General features: G+C 42.6%; 1 protein-coding gene across 1 annotated transcript in view; it reads right to left on the bottom strand.

Moving 5' to 3' along the window:
- ABCD2 (ATP binding cassette subfamily D member 2) overlaps window positions 1-18,419 on the bottom strand; it is a 52,556-nt gene that overhangs the window by 17,482 nt on the left and 16,655 nt on the right. The window contains exon 6 of the mRNA XM_075742064.1: window positions 17,805-17,950. Within this exon, the coding sequence (XP_075598179.1) occupies window positions 17,805-17,950 (146 nt within the window). The remainder of the gene's footprint in view (window positions 1-17,804; window positions 17,951-18,419) is intronic.

Genomic DNA, 18,419 nt, shown 5'->3' with positions numbered 1-18,419 from the left:
CTCTCTGTGCCAAGAGTTACACTAAGTCCCTCTGGGTTCATCTGCCAAAACAATGCTGGTCTTGTTAAAGCGGTGGTGCCAGGGGATGATGACAGAGGAGCAGTTAAAATTGGGCCAGAAACAAGGAGGCTTCCAGGCAGCTTGCTTCCAACAACTTCACGGTGCGTTCACAAGGGGTCAGTTTTCTTCCCTGAAGAGCTCTGGACCTGTGTGGTGGGAAGGTCTCAACCATGCAGAGACTTTTCCTGACAGAGATGTGCAATACCTTAGCAGATGTCTTCCCTTCCCTTGGAGGTGTCTCTGCAGAAGGAGTGGATCTACCCATTGTTAAAATATACCACAGAGTAATTTGAAGGAATTCATAATGCAACAGATGTAGAATTCCAGAACTAAAGCTGCAACATGAACTGAAAGTCCCATTCAAACTGGCATCAGCTGCACTGGTTTTAGCACTGCAGACAGCCGTGGTGAACTGCCTGTACCTGCCTGGAGTTACACTACTTTCACCTCCAGCTGGGTGAGGGTGGGAAGGGCAGGGGAGCTGAACTGCTCACAAATATTTGGTCATCTCCCTGCTGTGGGCAGGCACCCAAATGGAGCAAAACCAGAACCACAAGTCAAATACAAGCATTGCTGCTCCTCTTTGCTCATTGTTATGCTTTCTGCTTATTGTGGGAAGAGTGCTGCTCTGGGCTGCTGCATGAACACTAGCATCAAGTGCAGTAAACCATTTACATTAATGGGGATATTGCAAAATCTCAACTCTAAACATTATGTAACTTCATGAAGTAATGACATATTACATTTCCATAGTGCTCTCCATCTAAAATCCCAAAGGGCTTTACTTCTTACATATGTAGAAATCACTTTTCGCTCCAGACTGCCGCCATCTCTGGGACAGAAGACAGCAACTCCACCTGGGCTCAGAAAAGTTTAAATCAGGTTGTGCATAAGACCGTGCAATTCAGGTGAAGCTGCAGGTAAGGGCAAGGAGGACAGAGTTACCTATCATATAATTTGTCTGGGGTTTAATACCTTACTCTTGTGAAGTATGATACTGTAATGACTAGCAGCCCTGAGATTTAACCTACAGCACAACCGGGAAGGCAATGCTCAAAAGCACCGTGCCAGGACACTTGTTGCCATGCTGTTTATTGAGTCACCAGCACTCCTTCCTGGTACAACTGGATTTTCCTTGTGGCATCCCATCTAAACGCACCCATACTACCAAGCACACCTCTCCCCACCTAGTTTGTAAAAATTAAAGAAAAGCCCAGCCTGCAGTGGAATAGCAAATCCCATCAATTACTGACTAGCAGAGAGGAAGAATGGCTTATGGTTACGGGTCTGTCCTGGGAAGTGGGAGAGTACATTCTGCTTCTTCCATCCTTTGGGGAGCCACTCATGTCCCTGAGGGGACACTCATCTTGCTTGGCATGAGATGTCTCATTTGGGGCCCCAACTCTTGATAACAAAGAAAGGCACCTCTGTGGTTGGTTTATCCCATTTATTTTAGGGTGGGGATAGATTGCCTCCTGAGGGTGTGTTCTCCCTCCATGGGGGACAGAGCCCAGACAACTAACTTTGATAACTAACTTCTAAAGTGCTAAAGTTAGATGAGATCTCATCTAACTCATACTGTCATAATCTCATACTAAACCAGATTTCTCTACCCCTAACTTGAAGACAATAACCTCATTACCTATCGTGGGTGCCACAAAGTCAAACACCCTAAAACCTGTTAAACATCAGATGTTATTGCAATTGAGGTTACGTACGTGTGATAGTGAGACATTAAGGAGTATAAAGTATGGGTAACTGGATACAGCAACAGTGAAATTTTGGCTTTGCCATTAAGTTCCTTGTTAAAATACTGTTTTCATTAAATATTTAGCACTTCAAACAGCAGAAAGAATCTTTTTGTCCTGAAGTAATACTTCAGTTTAACTGGACTTAATTGACTTCTGATGGAGTTTTTCCTTTCAGCCAGAGTGTCTGGGTTCCAGTCTCAAAGAAAGCACTTTTACAAACCCAGAAAGCAACTCCTCTGCTGCACAGAAGTCATGTCTTTGACAGTAATAGCTCTGCAGCTGTTCCTTCTTTTTTCTTTCCTTCTTTCTTTCTTTCTCTTTCTTTCTTTCTCTTTCTTTCTTTCTTTCTCTGCTCTCTGAAAAAAGATTCCTACACTGTTTTTGAGAGACAGGATTTAAGATCACTAATCCTTTTTAAAAGCTTTGGTATCAAACCTCCAGAAAGCTAAGAAAACTTACTGATTCTTGCCTGGTTTTCTGGAATGTCAAGGCATTTATTGGAAGAGATACTTTCAGTTCTCACAAACTGATCTTCTTTGAGTTAGTTTGATAGTTTTATTGCCTCACCAATTTTTGTTTGGTGCACTTAGTGCTTCACTATGCAGAGCTGTAACTTCATTCTGCTAGTAACAAGCCATCACCCCTAAGGCTTATGGCTTCCCCCTTGCAGTGCAGGCTTTAGAGAAAGATAATATCAAGACATGCTGCAATCTGAAGCCTGTGGGATGAACAATTCCCCAGTGCCCTATTGACACATGACATTGTGTACAATGTTGGCAAAATACTAGAGAAATCATATGGGGAGGAAGGGCAAGTGTTGCCTATGATGTGGTCTCTTTACTGCAGTTAGCTTTGGGGAGGGAGAAGGAGGATGGTGCTACAAAACATATCAGGGTACATACCAGCCACTTCCCTTTCCAAACAGAGGACTTACACGCTGGAGCTGTGAGGCATAGAGAGGTATAATGCCAATTCAAAGGGACTGTGGATTAACACTGCATGCTGTAACCAGGCAGTACTAACATCTAGTAATTCTCTGATGTCTTGAATAGCAGAGGACTTCACTCTTTTGGTTAGCAAATTCAGGAAGATGACTGGCTTAGATGTCAAGAAATTTCTGTTCCAAAATCAGATCAAGCCATATCCACTTGAAATGTTTACAAATACCTTCTGAATATATTCAAAGGTGTTTTCATCTTCTATGCAAAATAAACTGTGCTGACAGAACTGATAACCTGTTCTGACATCTGTAATATTATTTTAAAGATTTATTGCAACTAATCAATATGCACTCTGAGAGTCTATAAAGTAATCTGAATGGTCAGAGCCTTAGTTATAAGCACCCTGGAATAAGAAAGGGACCAAAATATATCTAATTAAGTTAAGGGATATTAGTCCAATGTAAGTGCCCAAGGAACTGCTTCCAGGTACAGTCTGAGGCTCACTTCACGTTCCTTGGCACACACTATGATTAACGCTTCCTCCATGGAAGGTCAAGTCTAAAAACATGTGGTTTGTGATTCTGGAATCCACCTGCATGCCCAAAACTGAGCAATCAGGACCTGACTTGCCATTTGCTGTTCAAGTGTGTTTACAGTTATTATTGTACTATTATTCTCAGATATATGCAAAGTTATGTGGGAAAATTATGTATAATGCAACTATAAACTCTTGACTGACCCATCTTTTGAGTTTCTGTCTCTGGCTGACACAATGTGTCTCCAATAAATCCAAGTAGGAGAGAGAGAAGGAAACACTACACCTGGGATTCTCCTTTTTGAAGAAACTGCAGGTTGGATTTTCAAAGATTGGGGTGGCTTCAGAGTGCAATTCAGATTGCTTGCTTTTACATCTAAAATAAAATGTATTCCAAATTTAGGCACTTCTATTCAAGAAGATGATATTGGAGCCCATGGAGTCATCTTCCCAGGAAACTTGGAAGATCTTAAGGAGTCAGTGCTTGCACTGAAGAATCTCCAGTCCAGAAAGCCAAGGGCACAGCTCACACATACAGCTGTGCCCAAATGCTAATTCTCCAGAAGGTCCAGTACAGCATGGAACATGAAAGCAACACTTTTAAGTCCAGCATAAAACACTGCAGCTACTAGAGATGCAAGAGGAGGGGCTGGATGATGAACTAACGGTTAGCAAATCTCTTCCAAGAACTGAGTTCAGCTAAATTATTCTCAGCTTGCAGGGCATCAGATTCCCATTTTTCTAGGCTAGTGTCCAGGCTAAAGAGGAGTCAAAGGGAGGGCACCTTCTAATCTTCCCACTGAAGCAAGGAAACTGCATCAAAGAGGCAGAAATCATGTGTCTGAAGAGAGAGTTATTGGAAAGAGCCTAATTACACTATACCAGTCAGAGTCCTCAGTTGGAAGGAGGGAGACTTTAGTACCACTCCTTCTGCCATATATTATTTATGCTATTTCTTTTTCCCCAATGCTCTTTAATATAAAATGCAGTAACTATCCTAATCCTTCAGTAGCATTGTAAAAACATATTAAAGGGTCTTCTAATCTTATTTAGGTGCCTGCTCTAAGGACAGAGCTTGTTATAGATATAGAAGTTTAATGTTTAGCTCTCAGTTTGCCACCTAAACTTCAGTAAGAGGCAGGAGTTCAAACATACATTTATATTTAGAGATTCCTATGGATTAACTCTAGGTGGCTCCCTTTACCTACTACAAAAATTTTGTGGATAATTTTCCAAAAGCCCTAAATCTCTGCCTATCTATCTAGGGAATCCACCTAAATTTAGAACTTTCCATCACCTTGCTGGTGCCAAGATCCTAATTTTTAGGTGCTGTAATACCTCAGCTGGAATCACCTCAGCAGAACTCCACCTCTTGCCATGTTCCTGATTTAGGTCAATAGTAAAAACGCCATGGTTTTCAACAGCAGCAAAGCTTGATCAACAGTGATGCTCAAGAAATGCCAACCTCCACTAAGTAAAGTGATGTGGATGTTGTCTACCTCGACTAGAGGTAGTTGATAGCAAATGTTGTCTACCTCAACTTCAGCAAGGCTTTTGACACTGTCTCCCATAACATCCTCAAAGGCAAGCTTAGGAAGTGTGGGTTAGATGAGTGGACAGTGAGGTGGGTTGAGAACTGGCTGAATGGCAGGGCTCAGAGGGTTGTGATAAGCAATGCAGAGTCTAGTTAGAGGCCTGTAGCTAGTGGTGCGCCCCAGGGGTCAGTTCTGGGTCCAGTCTTGTTCAACTTATTCATCAGTGACCTGTATGAGGGGACAGAGTGTGCCCTCAGCAAGTTTGCTGATGATGCAAAACTGGGAGAAGTGGCTGATACACCAGAAGGCTGCACTGCCATTCAGCGAGATCTGGACAGACTGAAGAGCTGGGTGGAGAGGAACCATGTGAAATTCAACAAGGGCAAGTGTAGGGTCTGCACCTAGGGACGAATAACCAGGTTAGGAGTTGACCTGCTGGGAAACAGCTCTGTAGAGAAGGACCTGGCAGTCCTGGTGGACAAGCTCTCCATGAGCCAGCAATGTGCCTTCATGGCCAAGATCAATGGATCCCAGAATGCATTAAGAAGAGCATGGCCAGCAGGTCGAGGGAGGTTATCCTCCCCCTCTACTCTGCCCTGGTGAGGCCACATCTGGAACACTGTGTCCAGTTCTGGGCTCCCCAGTTCAAGAAAGACAGGGACCTACTGGAGAGAGTCCAGCGGAGGGCTACGAGGATGATGAGGGGACTGGAGCATCTCTCTTACGAGGAAAGGCTGAGAGAGCTGGATCTGTTTAGGCTGGAGAAGAGAAGACTGAGAGGGGATCTCATCAACGCTTATAAATATCTAAAGGGTGGGTGTCAAGAGGATGGGGCCAGACTCTTCTCAGTGGTGCCCAGCAACAGGACAAGGGGCAACGGGGCACAAACTGGAATGCAGGAAGTTCCACCTGAACACGAGGAAAAACTTCTTCACTCTGAGGGTGACCGAGCACTGGGACAGGCTGCCCAGAGAGGTTGTGGAGTCTCCTTCTCTGGAGATATTCAAAACCTGCCTGGACGCGATCCTGTGCAACCTGCTAGAGGTGATCCTGCTTTAGCCAGGGGGGTTTGGACTAGATGATCTGCAGAGGTCCCTTCCAACCCTTACCATTCTGTGATTCTGTGATCTAGATTCCTAATAGTTCTTTGATGACATTAATAAAATAAACAGCAAAAAACTAATGATGGCACCACCACTACAACTTTGAGGAAGTAAAATGTCCTGAATGAATGTGAATTAAATTATTTTTAAGTAGTGTTGTATCCACTACTCTCACACAGAAGGTGGTACACCAAAGAGGTAGAAAATAATAAATAATATGATACTTAGCAAAATGTTAAAAAAGCATCAGGCTCAGTTTATTGCACTGTATCTAGTTCAAGGGATTTTAGGGCCAGCTAAAGTTTCAGCAGCCCTTCTAAAGATATAAATAATTGATCTCTCTTTAAAATACCCTACACTGAACTCTCCTTTCCACTCACACAGAACTAGCCATGAACATCCTCTAAATATTTCAGATAGATCAGTTACCAGAGCGGAACGTAATCAGCTTATAGCCATTAACATAGTTAACAGGAAATTAAATGTGCAGTATGAAAGGCTGAATTCTCAATGCATATAATTAGAATCTGATATCAAAGGCTTAAAAAAATCACACTAATCACTCTGTGGCTTTCTGTGCAAAGAAGCTATGTACATCTCTGCAAGAAAATAATGTGGGAGGAAATAATAACCAGAAAGGTAAAAGAAGCCTTTAATTTAAAGCACTATTCATGCTCAGGTACCATCTCATCTCATGATTTACTTATTCACCATTACCAAGATCACTTACAATATAACTAGAACTGGTCAGATGGCACAGAAGTTTAAGGTGAACAATTCACAAAATTATCCAGTTCAGTCTATTTGTATCTTGTGATAGGCAGAGACAAAAGAAAGAACATATGTATAATTAAAAACAAAACCCAGATAATTTCTGCAAAATATGAGCAGCTAATGCAATCTGAAATAACTATCCCTCCTCCAATGAATCAAATCAACCAGCCAGACAAATGAAGGAAAAACACTCTCCTTTCCTTAAACATCCAATTTTTGCAGGCCCAGTCTTTTCATACCTTTGGCAGTCCTAATGATAAAAGGATTATTTGGATGATCATGAAGATAAATGAATTGAAGAAAGAACAATGAGCTGTTCTGGACAAGAGTCTAGCTGCCAGTCCCACCAGGCATACCCCAGCCGAAGAGGTGTTTCTGATTTTTATCACAGCAATGTAATACAATGAGCAAGGCAGTTTCCCTCTTTTAGAAAGATCTCAAATTATTCATGGTTTTGCAGATGAGCAGTGACGCTTTACTTCACAGAGAAGAGGAAGTGTAGACACGTGAAGCCCTAGAGCACAGGCTGCTTTTGCTCTGGGTTTCTGCAATGCTTAGCTGTTCATGGTATCATTTTTCCATGCACTGGGATATGAATATGCAAGCAATACCAGAGCAATAGTGTGTCTCCAGTGAAACACCCTGCCAACAAGTGAGAAGTCACACACTGCACTGACATCCCTCTCTAATCCTCTGAGAAATACCACGTTATACGGGACAGAACATGACAGCGCAGAATACAGAGACGCACCACGTATATATATGGAACATTATTATAGACATTTTATAAGTGTAATAGGTACCTGAAGTGGCCACAAGGGAGCTGTAGTAATCTCTAGCAGAAACTAAAATTGATAGGGTATAATTAATGCAAAACATTAGGTAGATAAACAAGCCTGGAAAAGTCTTCCCTCTTGGGAAAGACACGCTCCCATCCAAGCTAGGCTGGTGCACACATGCTGAACTGCAGAAAAAACTCACCTGCTACATGCTCCCATGAGACCCTGACATAATTAATGACTCAGGAACAAAGAACTGAAAATCCAGAGTTCTGGGGACTACTCAGCATTACTTGCAGAAGAGACTCATCTCACCTAAAAGTTACTCATCCAGGTCTGAGATAGTGACCCCAAGCTCTCTTTGTAGTCAACAAAGTCCTCTAGTGAACTGGTACCTCCAGTAGGTCTCATGCTTCTTAGATGTTTGTCCTAGGACACAGGACAAACAGCTGCAGTGGTCTGAACTGGAAGACTATTGTGCATTGAAGAGTTAGCGATCCACAGAACAGCTGACCTGAATGTGCATGGGCTTGTGCTATACTTTGCTGCACCATGTTGGGCTGTGCTGCACATGTAACTTGGCCTTCAGCCTGTGCAGTGCTGCACTTATCACTTGGCTGCAGGATAAACTTTGCCAACTAATCATAACAGAGGAGCCTGCAAGCAGCTCCCCCTTGGCACCAGGAATTACTCCACCTTGTGTGTCCTTGTCTTTATCTTGAAGTGAAGCAGTATGTTCTCATGCAAACATCCTCTTGTTTGATAGTAGAAATAATAACTGAAATTGTTTACTTCTAAGAAAATCCTATCAGAGCACTAAAGGCCATAATGCCAACGAACCTTAGCATGGATGGGATGAAGTACAGCATGCCATGCTGTGACTAGAGGCCTGTTTGATGCTGCACAATGTTGGGTTCCTAGCACCTGATGGGACATAAGTGCCACAAAGATGCTGGAAGGACTGGAGCATCTCTCCTATGAGGAAAGGCTGAGAGAGCTGGGACTGTTCAGCCTGGAGAAGACTCAAAGGGATCTCATCAATGTATATAAATACCTGACAGGAGGGTGCAAAGAAGGTGGAGCCAGGCTCTTTCCAGTGGTGCCCAGTGACAGGACCAGATGCAAAGGGCACAAACCAAAACAGGAGATGCCATCTGAGCATCAGGAATCAATCTTTCACTGTGAGGGTGATCAAGCACTGGAACAAGTTGCCCAGAGAGGCTGTGGAGTCTCAAGCCTTAGAGATATTCAAAAGCCATCTAGACATAGCCCTGGGGAAACAGCTTTAGGTGACTCTGCTTGAGCACAGGAGTTGGACCAGATGACCTCCAGAGGTCCCTTCCAACTTCAACGATTCTGTGATTTTGTAATTATCTATGCTGTCAACTTATTCCTTATCTCTAATAAAAGGAATTTTAATTCATGCAGTACAGACTTTGAATATCTTTCTTACTGGCATCAACAATGAACACTTCCATTGGTGCACTGCAACACTGAATCACCCTCCAGAGGTAGACAGTTCACTCATCATAAAGCTCACACAAGAACATCTAACTTTTAGCTGCCTAAATGAAATAGATGAATTCTACCTTTGGTGTATGAGTTGACAGTTTATTGCTTTAGCTTGTTGGGGGTTGAAAACTTGCATTAAAAAATGGCTACTAATCTTCTCTCTGGAAGGTGGGTAGGTACCAGTGAATACTGCATTGTCTCCAAGAAATGCAGAATAGAATCACCGTGCTGAATAAAACTTACATTTACCTTGGAAACCACAGTGAGTTGGAGGAGGGACAGAGGGTGAGATGCTCAGCCTGCAGGCAGGCAAACATGGGACTAGACCCTAAGAAATGTGTCTGAGTGAGCAGACCATGGAGAGGCTGGCGGTCCAGTTCACCTTGGAGCTGGGACACGGTTCTGGAGCCCAGGACACAGGGGCAGGCAAAAGTCAGAGCCTACAGTGCATGGGAAGGACTACCACTTTCTCTTCAAGAGGACAGTGTTGGCTATGTCTACTATCTGGATATTTAAAAGCGTACGGCACTGTAATGACAGCTTCTGATTGCAAACTATAGTAAGGAGCAGGAGAAAGGACTTCTTCCCAGGGAAGATGATACAGTTGTCATTAGAGCTTTCAGCTATCCTCCCCTCACAAAAGACAACATCCTTTCAGTCTTTTCATATCAAGCATTTTATGTCAGGCAGGTTTGCAGTTTATTTTTCCCAGTGCTTCCTAATGTTACGTCGCCAAGGTGTTTCTCATAATCTGACATGCATAAGGCATTTGAAGCATGTTTTTTTGACATTCCTAGGTAAAATATTATTGAAATAATAAACATTTGCCATCTGTCAAAGATCCTTTGTTGCACAGTTGCAATGCAGGGCATTAAGCTAGAGGTAACTGCTCAAGCTGGACACAGTAATGGCACTTCTCTGCAGAAACTAGGTCATGTAAATGCAACCATCAGATTAGTCCCTAACACGCAAGTTTGTCCATACCACTGCTAAGTTACACAGTGATCTCACTTAACCTGTAGGTGAATTTGTTCCCCTGGCACTGTGTGACCACAGTCACTGGGTTGACCCTGGCTGAGGGCCGGGTGCCCACCAGAGCCGCTCTATCACTCCCCTCTTTCATTAGACAGGGGAGAAAAGGTACAATGAAAAAAAAAAAAAAACTTACGGGTCGAGATAAGGACAGGGAGAGATCATTCTCTAATTATCATCACGAGCAAAACAGAGTAGAGGAATGAGAAATAAAACCAAATCTTAAAAACACCTCCCCCCACCCCTCCCATCTTCCCGGGCTCAACTTCACTCCCGGCTTCAACCTCCGCCCCCCTCAGTGGCAACAGGGGGACGGGGAGTGGGGGTTACGGTCAGTTCATCACACGGTGTTTCTGCTGCTTCTTCATCCTCAGGGGGAGGACTCCTCTCATCGTTCCCCCGCTCCAGCGTGGGGTCCCTCTCATATGGAGACTAGTCCTTCACGACCTTCTCCAACGTGAGTCTCCTCCACGGGGTGCAGACCTTCAGGAACAGAACTGCTCCAGCTGTGGGTCCCCCACGGGGTCACAAGTCCTGCCAGCAAACCTGCTCTGGCGTGGGCTCCTCTCTCCACGGATCCACAGGTCCTGCCAGGAGCTTGCTCCAGCGCAGGCTTCCCACGGGGTCACAGCCTCCTTCGGGTGCCTCCACCTGCTCCGGCGTGGGGTCCTCCACGGGCTGCAGGTGGAATCTCTACACCCCCTCATCCTCCCTCCATGGGCTGCAGGAGGACAGCCTGCTTCGCCATGGTCTTCACCACGGGCTGCAGGGGGATCGCTGCTCCAGCACCTGGAGCACCTCCTCCCCCTCCTTCTGCACTGACCTTGGTGTCTGCAGAGTTTCTCACATCTTCTCACTCCTCTCTCCAGCTGCAAAAGCGCTCTCTAACTGTTTTTCTCTTTCTTAAATATGTTATCACAGAGGCGCTGATTGGCTTGGCCTTGGCCAGTGGCGGGTCCGTCTTGGAGCCGGCTGGCATTGGCTCTGTCAGACACAGGGGAAGCTTCTAGCAGCTTCTCACAGAAGCCACCCCTGTAGCCCCCCCGCTACCAAAACCTTGCCACGCAAAACCAACACACACTGCTATCAAAACTGAATTTTAAAGGCAAGCAAGCTGTTTGTCTCAGAAAAATAAACCTAGCACAGATTAAATACATTGTCAATTGCTTTGCTGGATGGATCCTATAAATACCAGCCATGTACTTGGTTCTTATGATCTATTTAGTGACTTCATATTTATAAAATGTTTGTCAAGCTTAACCTGACAATGTACTTAAAAAAAATTTCAAAGCCTACTTTTTCCAGTTTTTAAATGAAGTTACATAAACAGTCTGTCACGTACCTCTAAAGGTGGTACAGGCAACATGTAATTATTGGTGCTGAATGAGGACTTTTGATATTTAAAATCCTATCGAAAGAAGCAAGCAGGGGGTGGAGGCATTGCAAGCTCATGCTGGCAAGAACATGGTGTCCAAAATACATTATGAAACACAAAGCAGCTGATTGCCAGAGATCCTAGTAGAAATATTCCTCCAACTGGGCATGCTCGCATACAAAAATTTAGCTTTTCTGCAACAATGAAGAAAACATCTCAAAAGAGTGTAAATGGAGGAAGCTGTACATGTTAGTGACACTCACTTTTGTGCAGGAGCCCAAAGAAGATTTATATGCTTAGTACAGAAGCAATATACAAAACAAGAGGGATGCTGCTTTGATTACAAGAATGGATTTCACCTTTTAGTTGCATACACACCATGGTATTTAATCAGACATGCAGCTGACAGCATTTTACATTATACCTCTGTGTGGACCATAAACCTCTGAATAATCAAGTTCTTGTATGGATCACAAATAAAGGGGGCTTGGCTTGCACCAAGTTAAGTGACCACATTGTGCTTTAAGTGAGACACCTCCATAAGTCTAGAGAATGAAGTCTCTCCATCCATCTATACAAAAGGTGGTAATAATAGAACCTCCTTCAACTGAAAAGACCACCAGTAGATAAGAGCCGATACCGAAATCTCTGTACCAAATCAAGCCTGGACTTCCCTGGTGATTCAAACTTGTCAACGAGAGTCTTCATTTGTATCAAGTGTGATACTGGCTTCTGTGCTTCAGACAACTGCCCACTAGCAAATGCACTGGTCTCCATATGGAGTAAAAGTTGAGTATGTATCAACACACCTCAATTCCTCACCCATGTTTAGTCCTCTTGGTATCTCCCATAGGCACAGCTTGCTCCAGGCATTCCCCCAGTCTGAAGCGAGCGAGGGACCGAAACCCCGGAGCATGATGAAGTCCTTCACAAACATCGGGTTAGCTATAGCCTTTAAGATTGGTGTCGGATTTATCTAAATACATTTTAAATCTAAACTGAACCCCAATGCAGCAAGCTGACTGAAGCCTTTGGTCTGGGATTTCTGCAACACTTTGCTTAATAACAGAAAAGACTTGTAAGCTGTGCTTTAATTAGCTGACTCTTGTGTCTGGCCAGTAAGGAAAGCACCTTGCATGGCTTGAGAGGGAGTAGAAGCTAATCCATAAAGCCATTTTCCACCTCTGACTATTAGCGTAGGTGACTCTTGTTCACAATGTGCTGCCAAGAGGTACTGTCACTACTTGTCATCAGTCAGCACATAGACCTAATTAAAAGCCTTCAAACTTTACAGCTGTGAGTTAGCCTTCAGTGGAAACAGAGAGGTCTCCCGTGATCCTGGCAGAAAATCTTCAGCTAACCTACAGGGCAGCAAGACAAGAACTTTTCTGTTCTATGTGAGACAAGAATGGACTTCCTTCAGTCAAGGAGGAGAAGTGCAAGCATTTCTGTACAAGTCCCAGGACGATGAAATGGGAAAAGCTGTGCCCTGGCTGAGGGGATAGCTTAACAGCCCTCTCAGATGCAAGGCCACATTTTTTTAATGAACAGCAGAATACTGAGTTAACCTGTCTTGAATAGATTCATTTCAAGAAACAAAAAAGAAGACACAAAGTAGCAGCCAATTTGTTAAAGCAAACCTGTATCAAAATAGTATGCATAACTGAAGTATGTTATGTTTTGTGTTACCGCTATCTACCACAGACCTTGTTCTCATCTGTCAGATAAATGGTGAACTTTGGAAAGGAGCACCATGAACTTGATAACAATAAGTATGACAGACAGATGCCGTGTGCAAGGGAGTAGATATCTATATAGCATGACATGAACTGATGGCAAAGTACTGAAGGAACAAGTCAATGTGGCAGTGTACTATCAGCAAAATGCTGAAGGGCAATGACAATTATCAGTGCAGTGCTGGCATGTGCAGTCACAGTACAGTTTAAGTCCAGCTGACCCCCATGAAAGGGATCATAAAGACAGAGCAGTATGAGCTGACAAGAAATTAGGATGTGCAAAATACAATATAGCACAGAGACATCCAAGCCAATCTAAATGAGGTGAGGCAACAGAACTCGCAGAGGCATATTTGCACAGCACTTCACTTGGGCTAGTGCTCTCACCAACATGTATGTGTTGCGCTAGGAAGACTCGAGAGCCATGACAGAAGGTTATGGAACCAACAGAGACTGCATGAGACATTCCTCGATGCAAATATGACAATAAGACACAGCTGGCAGAAAATTATGACTAATTTATATCAATAACCCAGTGGTGATTATAGCTTTACTGCAGCTTTACAGTGCAGAGATATTGAGGAGTATTCCTGTGGTGTTGTCAAGGTAACCTGCAAGTACGTAGGTGTGCAATTCTGCTGGCGTTTATATCAAACGAGGGAGAACTAAGGAAATGAGAGCCAACATGTACAGAATCTGTGTTTCCTGACAACTGAAAAAGCTGAGACTCTTAGTTGGAGAGCAAGAAGAGCTAGAGAAAATGTTAGGAGGAGTTATATGCAAGAGCTCACTAATTCCACAGAGATGGAGTCTCCTCCTATGTTTAAGAACAACAGAGTAGGAACAGGGCACAGGCAGGAGAAATCAGGCTACCTTCAGATACACTGCTGATATACTATGAAAGGTTTGACTGCTTGTTTAATTCCCTAAGTGCTACATATACATCTTGTGGTCATATCTTTAGCATCAGTACTCATGCTACCCACTACGTATTTTTGTTAATTATTATTTAAAATGATGATTCTGAATTCTGATTTGAATCATGATTCCTCACCAACTAGAGCACCCACAAGCATTCCTTTTTTCATTCACGCTACCTTCTTCACCAGTTAATTGAGAGGAATGCAAAGAAGTGGTTAACACAAATGAATTTTACCTTGCAAAAGAGGGACAGAGAAGTAGAAGGGGTAAGAGCACACACTCTGCCAGTTACTGAGCCTCCAATGAGATGTGACAACTTGTTGTGCTGTGACCAGCTCCTAGCACTGATCCATCCTTGAAAACAAGCTGCTTTTGGCACCAATATGATGTTGGACTGTTTAGATCCTCTTAAAGCCTGCTTCTCTTCTGCCCACCCTCCTCTTTTACAGGCATGTCACAGCCAGCGGCAGAGCCACACTCACAGAAATCCCTGGGCTTCTCTCTCTCTGCCCCCCAAAAGGGCAGTTTGTCCCATCAGTATCTGCCAGAACTGTGATTGATTAAGGAGAAATTCTGCATGGCCTGGCCTATTTAAGGGGAGAAAAAAAAAATTAAATTTCACAATGATTCACAAAGGTAAAATGTAAAAAAAGTAATATAATGATGCTAAGCAATCTAAAAAGATAAAAAGATAGGCACTCTTAAGGTTCTGCTTTAAAACCTACATACTGCTAAGTAAAGCTAACTACAAAGTGTTCGTGGTGCTGATGAAATTTGGAGTATACAATGAGATAATTCATTTTTTAATAAATAATACTTTTGTGTGTAGCTTTTGAACTCGGCAAAGACACACGATTTCCCACTCATTTCTGGAATACTACACTGGAACATTACAAACAGAGATGACAAAATAATCTTTTCAGCGAGCTTCTATTTACTGTGGGGTATTTTGTTACTTAGTAGTCACTGTATTCTGCACCATTCACCATATGCAGATAAGGTTCCTACATTTGACTCAAAGAGGCAAAGAGGCTGATGCAGAATTAAATCCAGCCACAGGCACGCAGGAGTAAGCTCTTACCAGGCTCAATGGTGAGCGCGTCCACTCATGGAGAGCCATCTCCCATGTTCTTAGACCAGAGACGTAATGTATACATTTAAACACAGTGATGTCATTCTAATTCACCGCTCTGACAGACGTCCACCAATTCAAGAGCCTTTTGCTATACCACGGTTTTCACCTACCCACCAAACAAAAGAGTGAGGGAGGCTGAATCCAGGTGATACCATCCTACCACCTCTCAGATCCTCTCAGCCCGGAACATAAATTTTCCCTAAAGTTATGCTGAAATATATACATGATGAAATGTAGGCAGGGCACTATCTTTACCAGTCTGACGTTTTAGAATTATGTCTAAAAAAATAAACAAACAGAAGGTACTCCTGACTGAGCAGCAATTTCACAGGGTTAATAAGCAACATGGTTACACCAGCAGGACCTTCCAAAACAAGCTGCTTTAATTTCAGGACTTCAGAACAATTTACAAACCACTACAGAAATTTTGAATCTATTCTAGAGCCAGTGACAGACAAAAACCTCAATGAATGTGTAATTTATTTAGGCCATAAATAAATGAACTGTTAAAACACTCAGAAGTGCAACACAGGCAGAAAAAAACTGCCTGGACCACATAAGGCGATCCACACAAAAGCCCTAAAAATCCAGCAGATCTGTTGCAAATCTGGTCCAGAAATGTGAAAACTTCAACTTAGAACTGAATCTTCTTCAAGTCATGCTTAGTATCTCAGATATTCATCTAACACTCTGTAAGCCCAAAGAACAAATACACTGGACAAAAAAGCAACTCAGGATCATCCTGAGGACATCCTAACAAAAAAATCCGATTGATTTCTGTCCTATATCAACTCCTTCAGCCACATTCACCCACAAATCCCTACAAGACTCAGTCTCACATTCCCTTTCCGAATACAAGCCACTTATGAGTGACAGGCCACACTTCCGAGCCTACAGAACCCATATTGACACAGCTGAACTGTCCCCCAAAGTAGACTTCAAAATGTTCAGACACAGCCAAGCTACAGAACCCTTGCAGAAGAGCCCTCTCTGTCCCCCACTGTTGCCCCATTTACCCAGACACCGCTCTTTCCCTTTGGAAGTACCTCTCCATTGCCTAAAAACCCCTCCAGGAGCACAGAGTTCACACAGAGCCACAAAGCCAAGCCATGCCAATGTCACTTAGATGTCCCAATGACATCATGGCAGCACCCTTTCACCTGGCGAATGCTATTAGGATGGACTGCAATATGAGTGACACCTTCAGGGTGCACTGCAAAGATGATTCGCCAATCCCTACATGGCTTCGGTCACAGAGGCTGCAAAGACGCTGGTTGAATCTCCGTTTGCGACCAAAAGTTTTGAAATGTTCTGAAGGTCTGCCGGACAAACTCACCCAGCACTGCAAAGTTAGGGGTAACAGCTAACAAAGAACTGTGTTTATGGAAATGAAACCCCAGCAGACGCGATTCAATCCCCTCAACCAGCACCTTGGCCAATCTGCCTGAACACAATGTGAATCTGTTTACTGTCACAGAATAAAGGGGACACAAGTAAAGGGGAAGAGCTGTAGGCAAACCAGCCTCAGATGTTGATCTGAGAAGAGGCTGAGATCTCACAAAGGACAGAATTGGCAGAAACTCAAGATTTTCTGCAAGAAAAAAATTCAGAATAGCTTTTGTTCTGCCTAAGAATAAAACTGATTTTAAGAATGTCCCACTCAATGGAAATTCTGAAATATTGTTTCGAAAAACATTTATTAAAGCATTTTGCTCCAAATTGCTGAATGAAACCTTCACGTGGCTCAGAAAAATGACAATGGCTAGCAATAAATTATACATATGTTTGAAAATAATTTTAGATAAATGTTCTTTGTTACCTTCATCTGCAGCAAGGAAAATCTACTCATACATACAAAATCTACTCTACATAATATTTTCTGTTCAACTTAATAGCTTGTACTTTTTAAACAAGACTACAAACTGTACCATGCATACTTCTTTTACCCATGGGAAGAAATGAACTACAGAAAGCAATCAAAGATTCTCTGTGTTTGATTTTGCTTTTGCAAAACAACCTAGTTAGAGGTCTCGAAGGAGATATTCTAGAATCAATTGCATTAAATTATGTTCTGAGAGTCCAACAGCAAGTTAGAATACAAACGAAGCACAAAAAAGCCATGTTTCCTTTAGTGAAATGACACATATTATAAAAAAAGGCAATTTGCAGTAAATATTGGATACTGGTTTTGCAGTGTAAAAGTTCAAGTTTTGAAAATTATTTTGAACAATTCAACATTTAGGAACCAAAACACTCTCACTTGTTTTGATTTTTTGTTTTAAAGTGAAATCAGAATTAAGATCTATTATGTCTATTTCAAATTTCTTTCTGATTCTAGTCTGTTCCCATGACCCCAATCATTCAGGACTTTAGCCATCAGGGGAGCATAGGCTCCATCACGAGGGTATGTGAGCCCTTTCCAATGACTGAAGATTTGCATCACCAACAAGAAGGGATCTTTTTTTTTTTTTTTTTTTTTTAGTGCTCTCCACACAGCTGAGGTTGTGCTTACTACCTTTTAACTTGGCTGTACATATCACAGATTGAAAATGAGAGAAGTAGGGTCAAAATTCCTGTAACCAGAGAAAAGATACCACCTTGAGCAAAACACATACCTTTGTGGTATATAAAACATGTGCTGCGGAGGGGGTTTGTAGAGAACTCCTTCATACACAGGCCATAAACCACTTAAAATTCTGAAAAGTGAACTCTTTCCACAGCCATTGGGTCCAGTGATTAAAAGATTCATCCCCTCCTGGACCTGTAATAGCAATGAAAATGCAAAGATGTTACTATGCAGTATATATGGCACAAGACAGTCTAAGACCCCTAGAGGGAGTTACATGAGCATTTATATCAAATTATCAACCCATTTCATTGATTATCTGCACATATTTATGCAACTATTCTGGAAACAGTGGCATTAGATACAATATGTGGGCTGAAATAATGAAAATAATTTCTATAATGTCTGAGTATTTCTATAAACTCCACTGATTACATCACAATGTCCATACACCACAGTCAGAATCAATTATTCTAATGCAGATTAGAAAGGTGTTAATGATGTACACAGCAGTGCTATGACCATCAGTGATATTAATTTAAGCTCTGTGAGCCTGATAAATGATTTGGAAAATTTACTTCACATTCCCTTTCCTACTTCATTACAAGTGTTATTTTGGGTGTGATGCACATGGTTTTATTCATTTGAATATTACCCTGTGTAC

The sequence above is a fragment of the Balearica regulorum genome, chromosome 1, assembly GCF_011004875.1.
Source record: "Balearica regulorum gibbericeps isolate bBalReg1 chromosome 1, bBalReg1.pri, whole genome shotgun sequence".
Taxonomy (NCBI): Eukaryota; Metazoa; Chordata; class Aves; order Gruiformes; family Gruidae; genus Balearica; species Balearica regulorum.
Note: the sequence above shows the minus strand (reverse complement) of the source record. Positions and strands in the feature narration are given on the sequence as shown.